This window comes from Triplophysa dalaica, chromosome 22 (assembly GCF_015846415.1).
Source record: "Triplophysa dalaica isolate WHDGS20190420 chromosome 22, ASM1584641v1, whole genome shotgun sequence".
NCBI classification, from domain to species: Eukaryota; Metazoa; Chordata; class Actinopteri; order Cypriniformes; family Nemacheilidae; genus Triplophysa; species Triplophysa dalaica.
The window spans coordinates 600806-618166 of NC_079563.1; the positions used below are offsets into that span (position 1 = coordinate 600806).

The window sequence follows — 17361 nt, forward strand, 5'->3', positions numbered from 1 at the left end:
TAACTTTTTGTTTAAGTCTTGGTGCTTTTGTAGAATTTTTTTATTTTTGCCTTACCCCAAATATTTCCATTTGCTGGATTTATGTACTTATTTTACAGTTTTTTTACAGCTGCATTATGAAATAACATTTCAATTCAAGAGGAAAATGGAGATACAAAAAGTGTCATTCACAGTCCATACATCTCCAAACCATCTAGAACCATCTAGAATACCCTCAGTTTGCCATTGAGCATTTGATTCACAATGTCTCTACACAACATGCTGAGCTCAACGCTTCTGTCATGATGTTGCCCAGAGATGTTTATGTAGACCTTTCCCTCACTCAATTATAGATGCGATGCAAATGAGACACTTATGCATTGATGTCTTTGCACCTTAAGCTGTGTAAATATGCAAAATAAACCTTTTCAAGTTTCCAAATAAACAAAACAATGAGTTTAAAACTCCAAATATTAGGGCCTAAAGTAAATGTGTCAACGTTGTCTGTGCATTTTGAATATGAAGCCACAGGAGATCCATCTTGCTGCCCAATGGGAAGGGATCTGTGACAAAATATGTTAAGTGACATGCAAAGAATAAACAAATCAGAGGTTGTCAAGCAACGGACGTGGGGTTTCTTGCCATTATGAACCAGACTCCTTCTGGAGTGTATAAATGTGTGAGTGTTCTGGAACAGAGCCATGCGGCCGTTTAATGATTGTTTGACTTTCCCATAGTTTGACAGGCGATGGAAACTGCAGGGTTTGCAGTACACAGGCTACAAAACTGGTTAAATTGAGCTTTTACTCATCATGACCCCCATCATCCAAAAAAGCGACACACACAAAATATAGGAAATAAATACGTTATTTACAATGCAAATTTATATTTATTCATTCAACAACTTTCATCCAAAGCAACTTACAGTAAATACGGGAGAGCATTTGTTTCCATTTTCCTAAATTGATATACAGTAAAAACAGGTTACAGTGTTGTATTTATGTGCCTCTATCTCCCTCTTGTGGTTTGGATGTGACAACTGCCAGAAACAGAGTCTTGCTTAAAATGTATAAAATAGTAAGGAATACATGTCAACTTATATAGCCTATATTGATAATTCCCAGAAGAGATTGAGACTCTCGTGTATGGCCAAAATTACTTTATATAGTAACAAATAATACATTAATAGTTATTAATTATTTGGTCATGAAAAAAACATAATAGTGAGCAGTTTAATAAATAACATAAATATGGTGTATAGTAGTACATATAATAAAAACAAAGTCTTTCTTCAGATCAGTTTAAAGTATGACTAAATATGACTGATGAATGACTGTTATTTAGAAATTGACGTTTTTTTCTTTGCTTCACATCAGTATTCACAGTTTTAAAAGATACATCTAATTTCTTTCTGTCAATCATTTTATGTAAAGCACTTTGAATTACCCTTGTGTATGAAATGTGCTATATAAATAAACTTGCCTTGCCTTACACAAAAATATCACAAACATACAAATATCATCATACAAAGTATTTGCTGCTCACATCTCCATATTAGGAGAACAAGTATCTTGAAACGTACCTTTAAGTTAATTTACAATAACATTTTGTAAGAAGTTTTATTACTTTTGACAGTTAAAATAACTTCTAGATGTAAAAGAAAAAAAACAGCATACTGTGTTATTTTGGCTAATGTAATATTTAGTTACCAATCATATACATATCATACAAAATAAAAAGATTGATTATTGCTTTGTAGAGGTTCTTTTCTTCAACTGATTAAAAGTCTCTTAAAAACAATGCAAGATATACATCATCTGAAAACCATTTCTGATTCTTCTCTAACTGCTTATACCAAATTTTGTGCTAGCTTTAATTATTTTCTAACTGTAATGTTGTAGGCAACAGGTCCTTTTAAAGTAAAGCCCAGGTAAAAGGTGACATTCTCATTGCTGTGTGGTATAGTGGATGGATTCAGAGCTGGGATCTGAAATGTCTTATCTGTGGGAATCTCTAGAAAGACCTTCTCATCCTCTGTCCACCCTGGGACACGTCTCAGCAATTTAGCAATTTCTGGCATTTTCCAGACTTCTCCACTGAACCATTTCTGACGTTTTTCTGAAACTGAGAACGCTTTTGTGATTGTTTCAACTTTGCTCTTGTGGACAATTTTTTCAAAGCCAGCCCCATTGCCCAGGAAGAAATGTGTGTAGATCCTCTTTTTCCTTGGAGGGATGTCTTTTAATTTCTTTTCATAATATCTCTGGAGGTGTTCAACAGTAGAGAGAACAATTTCATACTTGCGCTCCTTTTCCTTTTCAGTGTCATGTTCTTCTGGCCAGAAAAGTAAGACAAGTAAGAAAAGAGCATTTGGGAAACATTTCTGTTTCTCTTTAGGAAGCTGGTTACTCAACTTTTGCAGATCCTGAAATGCAGCTAACTTATTAGACTGAATTGAGAGGCAACTTAATGCAAAGTGTGACGCAATGTAGTTGACAAGGTCCTTCTGTGGCATGTTTGCACTGATAGGATTGCTTGGGTAAAATGAAATAATGCGCTCAAGAACACTTTGACGATCATCATGTTTTTGGTTTGTTAGGATGGAAAAGATTGTTGTGATGTTTCCCCCACCATTATAATAAATCATCATTCGTTTCATAAGAGGTGTTAACCTAACTTGGCTTTGATTTTTTGTTAGAGAAGCATCAATAAAGTATTGGCCATAAACAGAAGTCTTATTAACCAGCCAGTGAATGGGATGCTTTATGGTCTTCTCCTCATCTCTGTTTACATCAGTTTGGAAGTAACTCAAGTCCTCAGAAACCCATTCCAATGCCTCCAGCATGTTTTTTTGGAGATTTTTCAGTTTACAATGAAAATGTTCCCATGGTTTTTCTATATCCACAGGAATATAATCTGTGAGAAGGTATTTCATGAACTGGTAATGATTAGGTCTTGAGAAGACATGGAGGGATGAAATGAGCTTCAGCAATACACATCCAACTTCTACTACCCCAAAAAAACCAGCATTGTTCATGGTCTCATTGTCGGCAACAGCTGCCTTCCCACATGCCTGAAAACATTCAATTGCTTTGAGTGCAGTTTCCACAGCATCTACAGTGTTTTCGGGTGTTTTTTCATTTTGCTCCATGGCTTTGCATTTTGCTGTAAACCACTGTCTGTATACTTGTCCTTTGGTATCAAGAATGTAAGAATTGTTTGGCCTTTTTGCTACTGCAGTTTCTGCCCACTTTTCTGCATCCTCAAATCTGTCATGCTTGTAATTGAGACGAGCCAGATGTTGAGCAAAAAGTGCATCCTCATTAAAACGCTTGTAGGCCTCCTTAAGAAGCTTTATAGCTTTGTCAGGACACTCATTCTCTCTCACGTGGTCAATTAGGGGGGAGAAAAAGCTGTCAATTTCATCACCTTTAATAATTTTGTGTCGCGTTATGAACAGATCTCGTAAGAACTTAATGTACTGATCTTTACCGAACCTGTGCTCAAAAAGCACATCGTTGTTCAGAAGATCCAAAGCAAGATCACTTTGTTGTTGTTTGTCACCCATGAGTTGGTGAAGGATTTCCTTTGCAACCAGTGGGTGAATGATTCTGATTGAAGTAATGTATGTGTTTTCATCCCTCAGGTGTATTAAGACCAACTTAGCCTGCTCACTTAAAGCAGTCTCAAAGGAATGTTGTCGAAATCTGTCCATATGGATGGACAGAGCAAGCAGGGATTCACAATGTGACAGTGACATAAAAGAATTCTGCACATAAGTGTTAAGCAATGCCACGTACTGAACAAGCTTAGTAACAACAGATGTGTGGTCAATGCCTTGAAGTAAATGCTTGACAAATTGCTTAACATACTCAGTGATTTTGTGGCTCTTGAAATCCTCACACATAAGGACAAATGTTAGAATGAATTCTGGTTTGAATTGTTCTTCAAGCTTTTGTCGTTTTTTTGAAAATTGATTTTTCTCTGCATCTGAAAGTTTATGAGTAACAGAAACATTCCGATGAGGGGATTCCTTGCACATTTTCTCTGGATGGTGAGACCGTCTACAACTTAGTAGAATGAAGCATAGAGTTCCACGTGCTATTTTCTTAGTATTGACAGCCACTTCCAATTCATACTTTACATCTTCCAAATACTCCTGCTCACAATCTTCAAATAGAAGGAGCACAGGAAGGCATTTTTGGAGATCTTTCTCTTCATATTCCCGAAGCCAAACGGCATGCTCTGAAACAACAGATGCTGAGTAAGAATGTTTCACAACAGCACATCTTAGAGCCCTTCTGTTATTCCACAGAACCTGCCTTGCCACTGTACTGCCACCACTTCCAGGATGATGGTATATGTTGATAATACTGATAGATCCTCGATCTAAGCTCCAAATGAGACAATCGTTTAAAAGACTGTTGACTTCACTGTAAGCATCTCTTTGAATAACCTCCCCAACTACCTTTTTTTCTGCAAGCCAAAGATTCATCCAAGTTACTTTTCCTCCCTGGTAAAATTGCTGCTCAATCGTCTCCTTTTCAGACTCAATGAGATCACCACTAGTTTCCTCACAGTGGTTTAGACTCAGAATCTCCAAAGAAAACCTCACTTCCTCCTCTCGAAGATCAAGAAAGCACTCCCCTTTGACATGGATTGGCAGTCTCTTTGAGGCCTGTGTAGTGGTAGGCTGGACCTGTTGGAGGGTTGCATTTACCTGACTTATTGTCATTCCAACAACACTTGAATTGTTCACTGTGTCCATGTCACAGGATTCCAGAGCGTAGGTCTGCCATTTCTTGAAGTTTTCCACTGATTCTCCAAGGCAGATAATGTCTTCGTGTCCCTTCATATCAGTAATGAATTCATAGAATGTGTTTAGGAAAGGTGTTTCTACAGAGGAAGTAAGAAGAAAGATGACTTTAAAGGTTCCTTTGGGCAAGACATCTTTGCAGATCAGTGACACACAATCTTTTAGGAGAGTCCGTTTTGTTTTTACCCAGGTCTTCTCATCACAGGGAGGCTCGTTGCCTTTGAAATCACTTCTACCATTGCAAAATATCCAGCTGATTTGGTCAAACAAATGAAGGTGGCTCTCAAAGTCTTTGATGGTCATGCCACTGGAAATTTTGTAGTTCTGCATGAAATGGCGATTTACCACATGGTGCTTATTGTATTCATGGCATAACCCAGACACGTTGGAATCTTCATCAAAGTCAAATACACAAAGCACGTTCATGTTTAGCAAAAAATCTATGCTTTGTAGATCTTTCTCCTGAAATCGGTTGGTAACAAGTATGTACCATTTGTCCTTGTCCATTTTTTTCTTTCCATCTGTCATGAGCATAATGAGCTTTTTCCCCAGGTTCTGGCACAGTTCTGGTGTTGTGAAACTAAACCTTTTCTCTGCTTCTTCTCTCTGAGCATCTCTGTGAGGCATATTTTGGTAGAACTGATTAAGGTCTACCACAGGATCTGATTTAGAACCCACTCTACGATAAGCAGTTTTCTTTTCAAACTGAACTTTGTTTGCGTTCTCGTTAAAATTAGGAAGGCACACAGAGAAAACATTATTTTTTACTTTGCTCACTGAGGGCTCAATATCAACCTCCACTACGTAATGTTCCTTGCTGCTGTTTGAACAAACTACCTTAATGAACTGCAGAACACCAATACACGGACGTATACGTTCACTTTGAAACCTATCAAAACTCCTTTCAATGTAATCTAATGCATCGCAGTACATGTCTTTTTCTCTAACAGGAATACCTACAATTTCACCATGAACATAACCAGTGTCACCTCTACTGTCCATGACACCAAAATGTATTGTGCCATTTGTACGCATATTAACACACCCTGTAGCAAACTTCAGCAATTCCTTTGCAAACTTTGCCTGAAGTCTTTGGCGGTCCAGTGTTGCAGCTATTTTAAATGACTTATACTCATGACATGGAGTAATGAGATCAATAACACCTGATTCTGGCTCGAGAACATTGCTTTCTACATATGTAAAATCCTCACCTTTTGTACCAAAAGGTCGAAGTTTTGAGTCACCCTTTGTTTTAATCACAAACTCAGAATCGTCTTTAATCTCTTCATTTCTGGAATCATTCGTTTTAATTCCACTTGCCACATGGTCATTTTTTCCACCAGTTTGTTTCTCCAAACGCTCCTGCTGGTTCTGGGCTTTTTGTGAACTTTTACCTAACTCGTCTCTTTTTTTGATTATCAACAGTGCAGGCCCTGATTTCATTCCAGTCTCTTTTTTCAGAAAATCTTCTGAAAGTTCAAGAAGGACCCGACCATCTACTTCCTCTTCATGCAGTTTTTTAATGTACGTTTCTTTAATCCCTATTGACCTTAACCAGTCGCTCACCATTGACTCAGTCCATGTTTGAGGATCCTCTGGCCTTTCTGTAAACAGAAAAGATGAATTAACTCTATAGAATGACATTCTAATTTGTAAGTGCTTACTTTAAAAGCAACGTTATACTTGCCCATGTTTTATTGGCTTCTAACAATAATTTTAAAATGTAGACATTCTGCACCTGGAAAACAGAAATAAGGCTGTGAGAATAGACATTAATATTATAATTAACAGTCTGGTGTATATTTTTATATATATTTCTTTATTTAATAAATTATTGAACATTACAATTTCCCCGAATTTCCCTAAATGCAGGTATCCAACCTGCATTAAATTACAGGATCTTCTCTTGCCCAAATAACACCTAAATTGAAGAACTCTGAAAATAAAAGAACTCTGTGACTAAAAATAAGTATCCATTTTTTTCCATTCCATTTTCTACTGCTTATCCGAACTACCTCGGGTCACGGGGAGCCTGTGCCTATCTCAGGAGTCATTGGGCATCAAGGCAGGATACACCCTGGATGGAGTGCCAACCCATTAAAAATAAGTATAAATAATATAATTTAACTAAACATGTCACTTAAACAACCTTTTTCATTTTTGTACTCATCTTAAAAAAGTCTTAGACAAGAATACAGTTGAAGTATTTTATTGTTATATGTTCTGATTATGAAACTAACATGACTTAACTTTGTTTTAAGTAAAAAATCTTATGAGTGAATTCTACTCTAAAGATGCATATGTATTTGCCCGTTTTGTGTTATTAAAGAACTCAATCAGATATATATGACACATATTGGTTGATTTATTCATTTTTTATATATATATTTTTTAAAACAAGTACAAGTTGTGCTGAATGTCATTTTACCTTTTAACGTAAGATAATCAATTGGGTTGAATGGAATTTACATTTATTTACACATAGTAAACGACTTTAACATGAGTTTAGCATGTGTCAGAGTTCAGCATCAAAGTTATCATGTGGTACATACCCCGAAGAAGACGGAGCAACGAAAGATGACTACTAAGAAAGTCAAAAATTGTACATTTCTGCACTACATGATGTGTGTGCGCGTGGACCTTAGCGCAGTTTGGTGGAACCACCCAGTCACGAGTGTAAATGAGACGTGAAAGACAGGTGTCGCAAACGGACGTTTAAATGTTTTCTTGCGTCTTTGAGTATACAGCTGTGACGTTATTGCCCGCATCGCTGGCAACATATTATTGTCTTTGAATCGGCAAGACATGAGACTAACTGGCCAGTCATCGGTCACAGATGATCATGCGAAAACCATCCGATTTCGGTTTCTGGCTGGTCAATCGATGCCCCTTGAATACAGTATATGCAGTGTTCAAGTGATGAGGGGATCACTGGCAGGTGCTGTGATAACAGAAAAGGGAACGCGGAGGGAGCGTGGAAAATGTTGGGAAGTTTAGTCCGAGGGGAAACAGGCAATGTAGAGCACGAGAGGCAGACAGGGGCAGATGGAACGGTGACACATATATCATGTAATTTACTGTATGAGCAAACAGAAATGAACATATGAAGTTGATAAATTAGGGATAAAATGTGAAAATCTCTTACTGCTCTTATGACCAAACATCTTAAATAGTTTGAGTTTCACTGGGAGTCAAAATGTCAAGAACCGTATCAAGTGAAGTGTATATCAATGATCTTCTCTTAAAGTGGCAGTGGCAAACTTAGGCATGAGTGATATAGGCAGCCTTCAAGGGCATTTTGCAGGGGCAGCATGGGGCATTCGTGAAAAAATTGTTGGAATATACTGTATTATAAGTGTAAACCTAGCTGGTGTATTTATTGACAGTTCAAAAAAGAAGCAACAGCTGGTAAAATTATTGGAATTAGCATCTCTTGTAGCTTAATGAATGATGATACTAATAGATGTTTCTAGTTTACCAGATGAAGAAAGACATTTGGGGACTGGAGAGATGAAGCTGGCCGTTCCAGGAGCTGGTAGGAAGTAAGTATGGTGACAGGTGGTTGGATGAAGCACACGGAGGGAAAGAAGAACGGTGCTTGGAAACTGAAGACTGGATGTCAGTCCTTTTGGAGTGTAATGGGTACCCCAATGCGGACCTCACCAGAGGCACCTGTGCTGTATGATGGACCACTGTCTAGAAATAAAGTAAAAGAAAATAAACTTGCGAGTGTGCTATCAATTCTCTTCTCCCTTGTTATTTGATTTCAATATTTCACATTGAGTTCTAGTCTAGTTGCAGGTGGGTTAGGGTAGTTTATAGTTTTTATAATAATTTGGTTGGTTTCAGATTACAATATGTTATTATTCCATTGGGATTTAAAGTTTAGTTTTATGCTATCCATATTTTTCCTAAACCGATTCTTATTTTAGTTGGGGTCGGGGTTTATTTAGGTAATTAGAGTTATTTAGTTTTAACCCTATTTTTTATATAAGCCTCAAAATAAACTGCATGATCCTTTCTATGGCAGGCCGAATTAGCTTTTTATCATTCTCAGGATATTAATTTTTTATATCAACAATTCAATGTTTACTTGTAAAAAAATTATAATTCTTGATATCAACAATGGAATATCTACTAGTAACAGTTGCTATTTTGGATATCAGTAATTACATTTCCACTAGTAAAAATGTGAATTCTAGATATCAACAATCATGTCGTCACTCGCAGAAATGTATTCCTGATAACAAAAACATTATTTCAACTAGTAAAAATTTAAAAACATAATTCTAAATATCTGTAATTGCATTTATTACTAGTTAAATAACACAATAGGCTGCCATTCAAATTCCATTTTAGATATCAATAATTAATTTCTTACATGTTAAAAAGCTTATTTCAGATATGAGAAATGCAATTCTAACTAGTTAAAAAACATATTTTTTATAAACAATTAACTTGTTAGTTGTTAATAGTAAAAATTTTACTTTCTGATATGAAGACTTCATCTTTTACTAGTTGAAATGCTCATTCTTGATACCTGTAAAATAATTTTAACATGTTGCATTTGGTATCTCTGAGGAACCAGATTTCAGATATCAATACATCTTAGAGTAATTTTCGATATTTTAAATGGCTTTCTTACAAGTAAAAATCACATTATTGATATCAAGAATTAACATGCAACAACAGAAAATGTTATTATTGATATCAGAAATTGGCATTTTAACATGTAGTAATTCAATTGTTGATATCAAGTATCTCCCTTCACAATATCAAAATATAAAATTCAATGGCTCAAAAAAACAATATCCAACAATTCTAAATCACAACATCAATGTATAAACAGTAACAATCCACTACAAGAGGAAAATAAGAAAAGTACTCATCACTTTTGCAGACGGTTCCCCCATGTGGTTGAATTGTCTGTTACCACAATCTGCAATTGTGTGTTACCACAGTTGTAAATAATGTTGCTGTATACGCTTTCCCCAGGAACAGGGCAAAACACGTTAAATTTTGTGTGTTTCACAAAGTCTGAACTAAATTGAGTGTAAATTCTTTTGTAACAGAAAGTTATTTTTACAAGAACCATGCTCTGTAAAATCAGTCAAATGACAGGATGATATGTCAAAGGCGGCTGACGTAAGCAGGAAACTATAAAAGTGCATTCCAAACAGCCGTCTACAGCCTAATTTGTGCTGAAGCAAAACGTTACAGGAATGCAGCGAGTATGGAAGGGAGAGGAAGCCTATTTTTCCCTATTCAGGTAACCATGGTTACATGCGTAACCTGAGATGTTACCTTTGGAGGGAACTCAGCACTGCATTGCCAAGGCTACGCTATGGGAACGCTGTACCAACACACCATATTGCAGTAAAAGAGCATACACTGGCCCAACGACGGAAGTCAATGCCCTGGGTGAAGGGATCTTGTGTTCTGCTTCTTCTAAGCAATTCTACAAGTACATGATATTATTGAAGAACAAAATTGTTACAATTTGGTTCGATTAATATGACCGATCTGACTTCAATTTTATTATAATATAAAATAACTTGTATGACATTTCAAATGTATCTGATGATCATAGTTAATTTATCTGTAAATCGTCATACTTTATTATTTATAGTTATCCTCTCGACCTGCAGTCGCACAGAGTCTCAAGCCGGCCGGGTTCATGGATCTCACTTTCACAAAACTGTCAGTTCTGATCTTTAGTCAGAGATTGCCGGGTAAACTAATATCATTAAGTCAGGCCTCTCCATGCTTGCTCAGAAACATAACAATAGTTATTTTAGCCACAATCATGCAACTTGCTAAGCCAGGTGATAGGTGCAAATCTGTTACATATGAGCTTAAGTAAATATGTCCCATTAATAATTTAAATCAAAACTAGTCCAGCCTATCCTGACTTATCAATATTACGGCAACAAAGCAGGCTCCTTTTAATCCACCGATAATAACAGAATCTGAAGATTTACGGCCTGATCAAATATGATCAAATGTAACTGTTGGGTAGTCCAGCTAGCAGACAGTGCAACCAGCACTTGCGTAATGCCAAAGTTTATGTGGACGCAAAGCAATTTCACCATTACCCAAAGGTTTGCGTGAGTGTATTGTATGAAAAAACACTGTTATGACTTCCAATTGCTGCGTGCATCTATATGTGCAGAACACGATTTGCATTCAGTGTTATAACTTAAATCTGGGCTTACAAAATGTTTGTTTTTATCAGGGAAAAGAAGTTACAGTCGTAACCGAGACATTTCAGATCAGTACACCCACGTGCACACAAATAGGTGCAAAAGCATTTGCGGCATTAATCTGGTTTATTATATAATTTTCATTTGAATGGAGACTCCATTAATAATGTTAACTTGGATGCTTCATTACTGCTTTAAGATCAAGATAAATCTTACAGACATATTTTTAAATTTATGACTTGTGACAGGAAACATTGCAAATGACCAAACAACAAAAAACATCTTGCAGATCTAAATGCAGATATCAAATGTGTCCAAGATGTATGTATGCTATCAAACATCGATTTACCTATTACATTCAGTACCACGGTATGATTTTTAGGTTGTTGCGCCACAGTCCCCCTCCCCCCAAAAACTCCAGCCGTTACTGATAGTGTTTCAGACCTTACTGCAAATAATTTTTTCAAATTTATTTGTAAGCAACTCAAACTTATTTTTTCCAGACCTGTCTCAACTCTAGTAATGAAAGTTTTGCTGTTGCTCTAATTATTGACGGATAATCCATAATGCAAATAACAGAAACCAATGTTTCCTTCAACCATGGTTTAACTTCAGTAGGCTACATATTTTTTATTTGTAGTAAAACCATAGTAACCACAGAATTATTCCGCTCTTAATATAGTTATAGTTTAACTTAGTTGGGTTAAATTGGCTTTGACACTTTTACTCGAATCATGGATAATCTTCCTATGGGTTTCCTTTGGTATCCAGTCATCAGAACATAAAAGAATTATGCAGTAAATTCAGCCCAACAAAAATACTGATCAAACATGACATAATTTTCTTTTTGTACAAAAGCATTGTCTCCACTTCTCCGTTCTGTTACCCGTAGGCCTAATCACTCACTAGCCTATCATATGAAACATTTATCAGTATCAAATTACATACATTATACAGAAATAAGCTTAAGAACTAAAATAAAGTTATCTGCAGTTCAAACGCTGTCATGTTAAATATGCCTAACCTAGTAGCATTCTAATAGGCTATACGATCTTATAAAAAATAAAACAGCCTCCATTCTGCAGTAACATTTTTTTAAAGCAATTTGATTCCACATTTTTATTTTATTTAAAAAGAAATTTATACTTACGATTTGACTAGGTTATGTACTTTTTTGCTTTTTAGTCAGCCGCCGCCCTCATGCTTAAAAGACAACTGTAAAAAACGGGTAGATTTCAAAGACCAAAGCTAAAAATAAATACAATATAACAATTTTAAATATATATAAATTCACATCACTTGCCTAACAAAATAAGTTATTATAGTCAGAGCAGTGTACGCAGTTCTGCAGAGCACGCATCGGCTACTCATAAAGTGCTGCTGTGTTTCCTTAACAGAGGGACTTAACTTTCGATTTCAATGGAGATGAAACTGAACATCTTCTTTGGGCTGTGTAGACTACCGTAGAAACCACGAGCATTAAACACGGTCAAATAATCAAACAGCCTAAAAGAGCAAATCGCTGTTGACTCAAACCGTTGTTAAATCAAACGTGATTAAATTGGTAAATCTTTCCAACGCGTGCACCGCTGCTTCATTTATGCAAAGTCTTAAGAAATCCAAGTTGTAGCCTATGTCCTTTGCTTTGTTTCTGTGGCATGAAGCTTCCTGGACCATAAACTGCTTTTCACCAAAGGATCATAAGTAGATCGTAAAAACAGTAGTAGGAATCTTCTTAGACTTCCGTAGCGTTTCTGAAATTAATCGTAACCTAAATAGCACATGAAAATCGTCGTTGATCTTCTTTTAGTCTGGAGTAACGTTAAACGTAATTCCCTGAGTGCAAGAAAATAGATTTACGAGGTCACCTGCAGGACAATCTGAGAATTGCACCTACACTACCTCTTCTATATATTACTTATCATGTTTTTATTTATTTAGTTATAAGTTGTGTTTTGTAAATTCCTTAAATTACTTATAAATAAATAAATTAATAGAACAAGTACAGTACAATAAACATGCAATGACTTAACATACATTATTAAAGTAAAGAAAGAAATGTAGCTATATGGTACAGGCAAGTTATTGGTTTTAACAAGGGAGGGAGGGTTGTTAATGGATTGCTAGAGGAAATTTACACCACATTTCTGGAGGGTAAAAATGTTGTGTTTAAAATAAAAATGGCAAAATGGTTAATTGGTGGTTGTCACTGTCTTTGTCTTTTCCTGCTGTTGTAAAGACACAATTTCCTCTCCATCACAGACTGCCTATCATCTATTCTAGCAATTGCAGAAGGCAATATCAAAATCATAACCATAATAAAGCGCTGGTTAAGTATGTGTAGAATAAACACTGAAAATGAAAACCGTTTAAAAAAAATAATCAATCCAGTTTTGTATACCAAAAACCCAACAAAAATGAAAAGAAATGTTTATTTACATTTAATGGCCTATAAAAGGGCTCTTAGACAAGGCTTTTCATACGTGAGAGCTCCCTCCTGTCACTACTGCGTCCTGTGAATACAGTGTAAAAATTATATGATCAACTACTCATGGCAACATGTTTTAATATTACTTAATTTTTTTTAAAAGTTATACAAGAATCAACTTGATGGTTTTAGTCAGTAGAGTACAATGGGGCTAAAGGCTCCTTGATTTTCTAACAAACCACTACAAGACACAAAACATTTTTTTCTAGCACTTTCAGCTGATCTTTGAAAGGGCACAATTTATTTGGTGTCCTCATTTGATTTAATATTTGATGTTTTTTTAAAAAGTTGTAGATTTAAGTAGTAAATGAGAAACACTAAACGACTCAATATACTTTGAGATATTGTCAATGTTTTTTAAATTTGTTCCAGTCAATAAAAAACAATTTTTTTTTCAGTAACAGAAAATTATGTAAAAGTATAGAATTCGGGGAAAAATGCACATTAAATGAACATGATTATAAACAGTTGTCTGATGTTTCAATTTGTTGACATGACATGGTTAGATTAATGTGTCCACCTTAGAAATAATCACCATACTTATAATGAAATAAACAAAAAATAGTACAAACTTTGCTATTAATTGTTTTGAAGAAGTCTTTACTTAAACATTATTAAAACCATATTACTGTATCCAAAGTATTTTTATCACTACTTTTTTTCCCGTTTGTGGGTGTAGCTATATGGGTGCTCAGTTGTCTTGTTACATTACATTTACATTACAAATTACATTTGGCCAATATCTAATTTATAATAGAAAAAATGCTACTGTGTGCGCAGGCAATTAAGTGCAAGCAAATGCTAGCCCTCCGGTCCAAAATGTTCAGACAGCCAGGGGTGCCGCCAGAAATTCTGGGCCCTATGGAAACCAAAATTTCTGGGCCCCCTACATTTTTTACAGATAAAGTTTAACCCAATAAACATGCCCTGTATACTTATAAAAAAGATAATTAGCAAATTGCATAGTTAAAATGTTAAGGATGAGTACAAAGCCTACAAAAACAAGAAAAAATATAGAAATATGTACTTGTTTACATAAAAGGGAGGACATTTATTATCTCAATTGCATTTGCAAGCACAACAGAACATTATGTACACATATTGACATATACTTTACATGAACAAGCTTTAGCTGGGTCAAACTGCTCAATCAGGAAACATCAGCTACAGTAGAGACACGTTTTATTCAATTTTATATTATTTTTTTCTGGGGCATTTTATTCATATTAAGAACGTCAAGTTTGACAGCATCGATCGTAGCAGCAGCACTGTCACTTCACAGAACACACGACACGGCAAACTGATTTTGTCGTTTTAGAAGCGTGTAGATTACTTTTTGTTTTGGAAAGTTATCATCATGTGGCGAATACAGTAGATAAGACGTGTTTAGAGGCTAAAATCTTCGCGAAGTTTCGCGCTCAGGCTCACCTTGTTCGGCTGATTAAGACGGGGACGTGGGGGAAGGAGGACGTGGGTGTGCAGCAGCCGCTGATTCTGTGTTCATAATTCCGTAAATATTTTACTAAGCTAGCTAGATAAAAGCAGGTCATGTAGCAACAAAAATAAGTTTTGGAATACAGGAATAGGTCAAGCTACCTTTCTTTTTGAAAAACTGTGTGACATACTGTCGACTTTGGCGTTCTCTGTCTTCTCTTTCCTTCTTTTCTTTCCGTATTTGATGCCCTGACTTTTGATGTGACATGCCTGCGTGTGTCACTGTCTGCGCTGCATCATAACAAGTCTAATAAGCAAGAGATGCTACACTAGCGATCGTAGCTCGGACAGCGCAAGTGGAATGAACCATTGTGAGAGGGAGCAGGGAGGGGTGTGACTGAAAGAGTAATTACATTATTTGTTTTTTAAATATTAAATCTATGGTTAAAACGGAAAAAATGCACATTTATTGCACGAGTGGCCCTAGCACATTTAATGTATGTATTAAAAAGAGAAAAGAAATTGGAAAATAAAAAGGGGGTCTGCTCTTCTGGGCCCTAAATCAGGCTGGGCCCTTAGAATCGTCCTAACCTTCCACCCCTTTACGGCGCCCATGCAGACAGCCAGCGACTTTGACGCTCAGTTTTGCTTGTCTCTTGCATATGAGATCGTTTGAAGGTTTTCCTAGCTCTGGTTGACCTAGTAATAGTTTGAAAACAACCAAATAACTGTTGGGAGACAGATGACGTGACTTCCAATGCTTTACTCCTATTGGTAGTTGCTCGTGAAAGTCGCTCATCATCTGCATAAAGTTGAACAATTCTCAACTTTTGACACTTGATCATCACACAACATTTCCTTTCAGTCAGACTATCCGACATTATTGGCTCACATCTCTGGATGCCTGAGTGACATTTCACTCTGGATGAAGGACCATAACTTGCAACTGAATCTTGCAGAGACAAAACTCCTTGTGATATCAGCAGACCCAAATATTCATCACAACCTCTCCATTTAACTAGGTTCTTACTATTACATCTTCCAGGACAGCAAGTAACCTTGGACTTGTAATTAATGATCAGCTAAGCTTCAAGAATCATGTTCCTCACACGACACGGTCATTTAGATTTGTCCTGCACAACATTTGGGAAAATTTTCCTTTTCTATCTGATCATGCTACGCAAATCCTGTTACAAACTCTACAGATTGGACTATTGTAATGCCATATTGAATGACATTCCAATTTGTCAAACCAAACCTCTGCAAATGATCCAGAATGCAAGAGTGGTCTTTAATGAGTCAAAAAGAACACACGTTACACCACTCTTCATCAGGTTACATTGGCTACCCAACAACCGCTTGCTTTGAATTCCAAGCTCTGTTTTTGGTTTAAAGATGAACATTTGTTCTGCACTCCATAACACTCACCAATTCAGACGAATGTTCCCTTTAGATCTATGCACTTTGCTAGTGAAAAACGTCTTGTGGTACCATCCCAAAAATGCCCATTTGTTGCAGAGATTACTTTTAATGTTATTCCTCATTTGTAAGTCACTGAGGATATATGACTAAATGTAAATTTACCATGTCACTATTTCCAATGTTCGACTGGAAACGTAAAAGTGTGAAGAATGTGGTTGATTTTTCCACCATGCAATTTGACAAATCTAAAATATTAATTTTATCCAAAAGTTCTGAAATATTTTGTAAATCTTTCAAAATTAAACAATTTATTTTGTACTCATTTAAACCATAGATATAATAATCAAATATTTAAAAGCCTCCGGACTCGGGACCTCCGGACTCGGGACCTCCGTTGCCTCTTCTTTTTTCAGCCGAGCCACCCGTCTGGTGGTCGGCTGAAGGAAGGAGGTGAAGGGCTCTGCTGATTCAGGGTTGGAGGCCTCCGAGGAAGATCCCGAACAAGTTCTCCTCCCCCGCTTGCCACGGAGACCAGTCGGTGGTGGTGAAGAGGCTGCAGAGGATGGGGAGAGGCCCATGACCCCGATTTGTAGGGAATGACCCTCGGGGATGACGGCCAGTGGCGAAGGAGAGCAGGACTCAACTGAGACCATGGGATCGGCCGATTCGTGGCGTACCTGATCAGTTCGGGGAAGCCCAGCTGTCCTGCTCAAGTTCCTGCTCATCATGGACCATCTCCCCTGCAGTCTCGAAGAAGCGATCCGCGAAATCAAGCACGTCGCCGTATCCCTGACGAACATTGCACAGGCGATGGGCCTGACTTGCGTGTCTCGCTTCTGTGCCTGCTGGGTTCGACTTTGGCTCGTTCATTCTGTCATGGTTCTTCTTAGAAGACATGGCAGGAGAACCCAATTGCAGGTAGAGTCAGGTGTTAGGGGTAAACACAGTTGTTTATTAACACTAAACACTATGAAAAGACAAAAGGACAAAACAAAACCCACGATGGGTAAAACAAGACT

At 36.8% G+C, this 17361-nt stretch overlaps 1 protein-coding gene across 6 annotated transcripts; it reads right to left on the minus strand.

The window, feature by feature from the left end:
* Window positions 1–918: 918 nt before the first annotated feature.
* On the minus strand, window positions 919–15266 carry samd9l (sterile alpha motif domain containing 9 like). Of its 6 annotated transcripts, XM_056736932.1 has the most exons (6): window positions 15083–15266; window positions 14915–14980; window positions 12149–12213; window positions 8274–8491; window positions 6483–6533; window positions 919–6399 (listed from the first exon to the last, which is right to left on the minus strand). In XM_056736932.1, the coding sequence occupies exons 5-6, from the start codon at window positions 6484–6486 to the stop codon at window positions 1856–1858; spliced, it is 4548 nt and encodes a 1515-aa protein (XP_056592910.1). In that variant the 5' UTR covers window positions 6487–6533; window positions 8274–8491; window positions 12149–12213; window positions 14915–14980; window positions 15083–15266; the 3' UTR covers window positions 919–1855. The 6 variants fall into 6 exon arrangements, with proteins under 6 accessions (XP_056592910.1, XP_056592913.1, XP_056592912.1 ...); XM_056736935.1 differs by lacking the exon at window positions 14915–14980; XM_056736934.1 differs by lacking the exon at window positions 12149–12213.
* Window positions 15267–17361: the final 2095 nt, after the last annotated feature.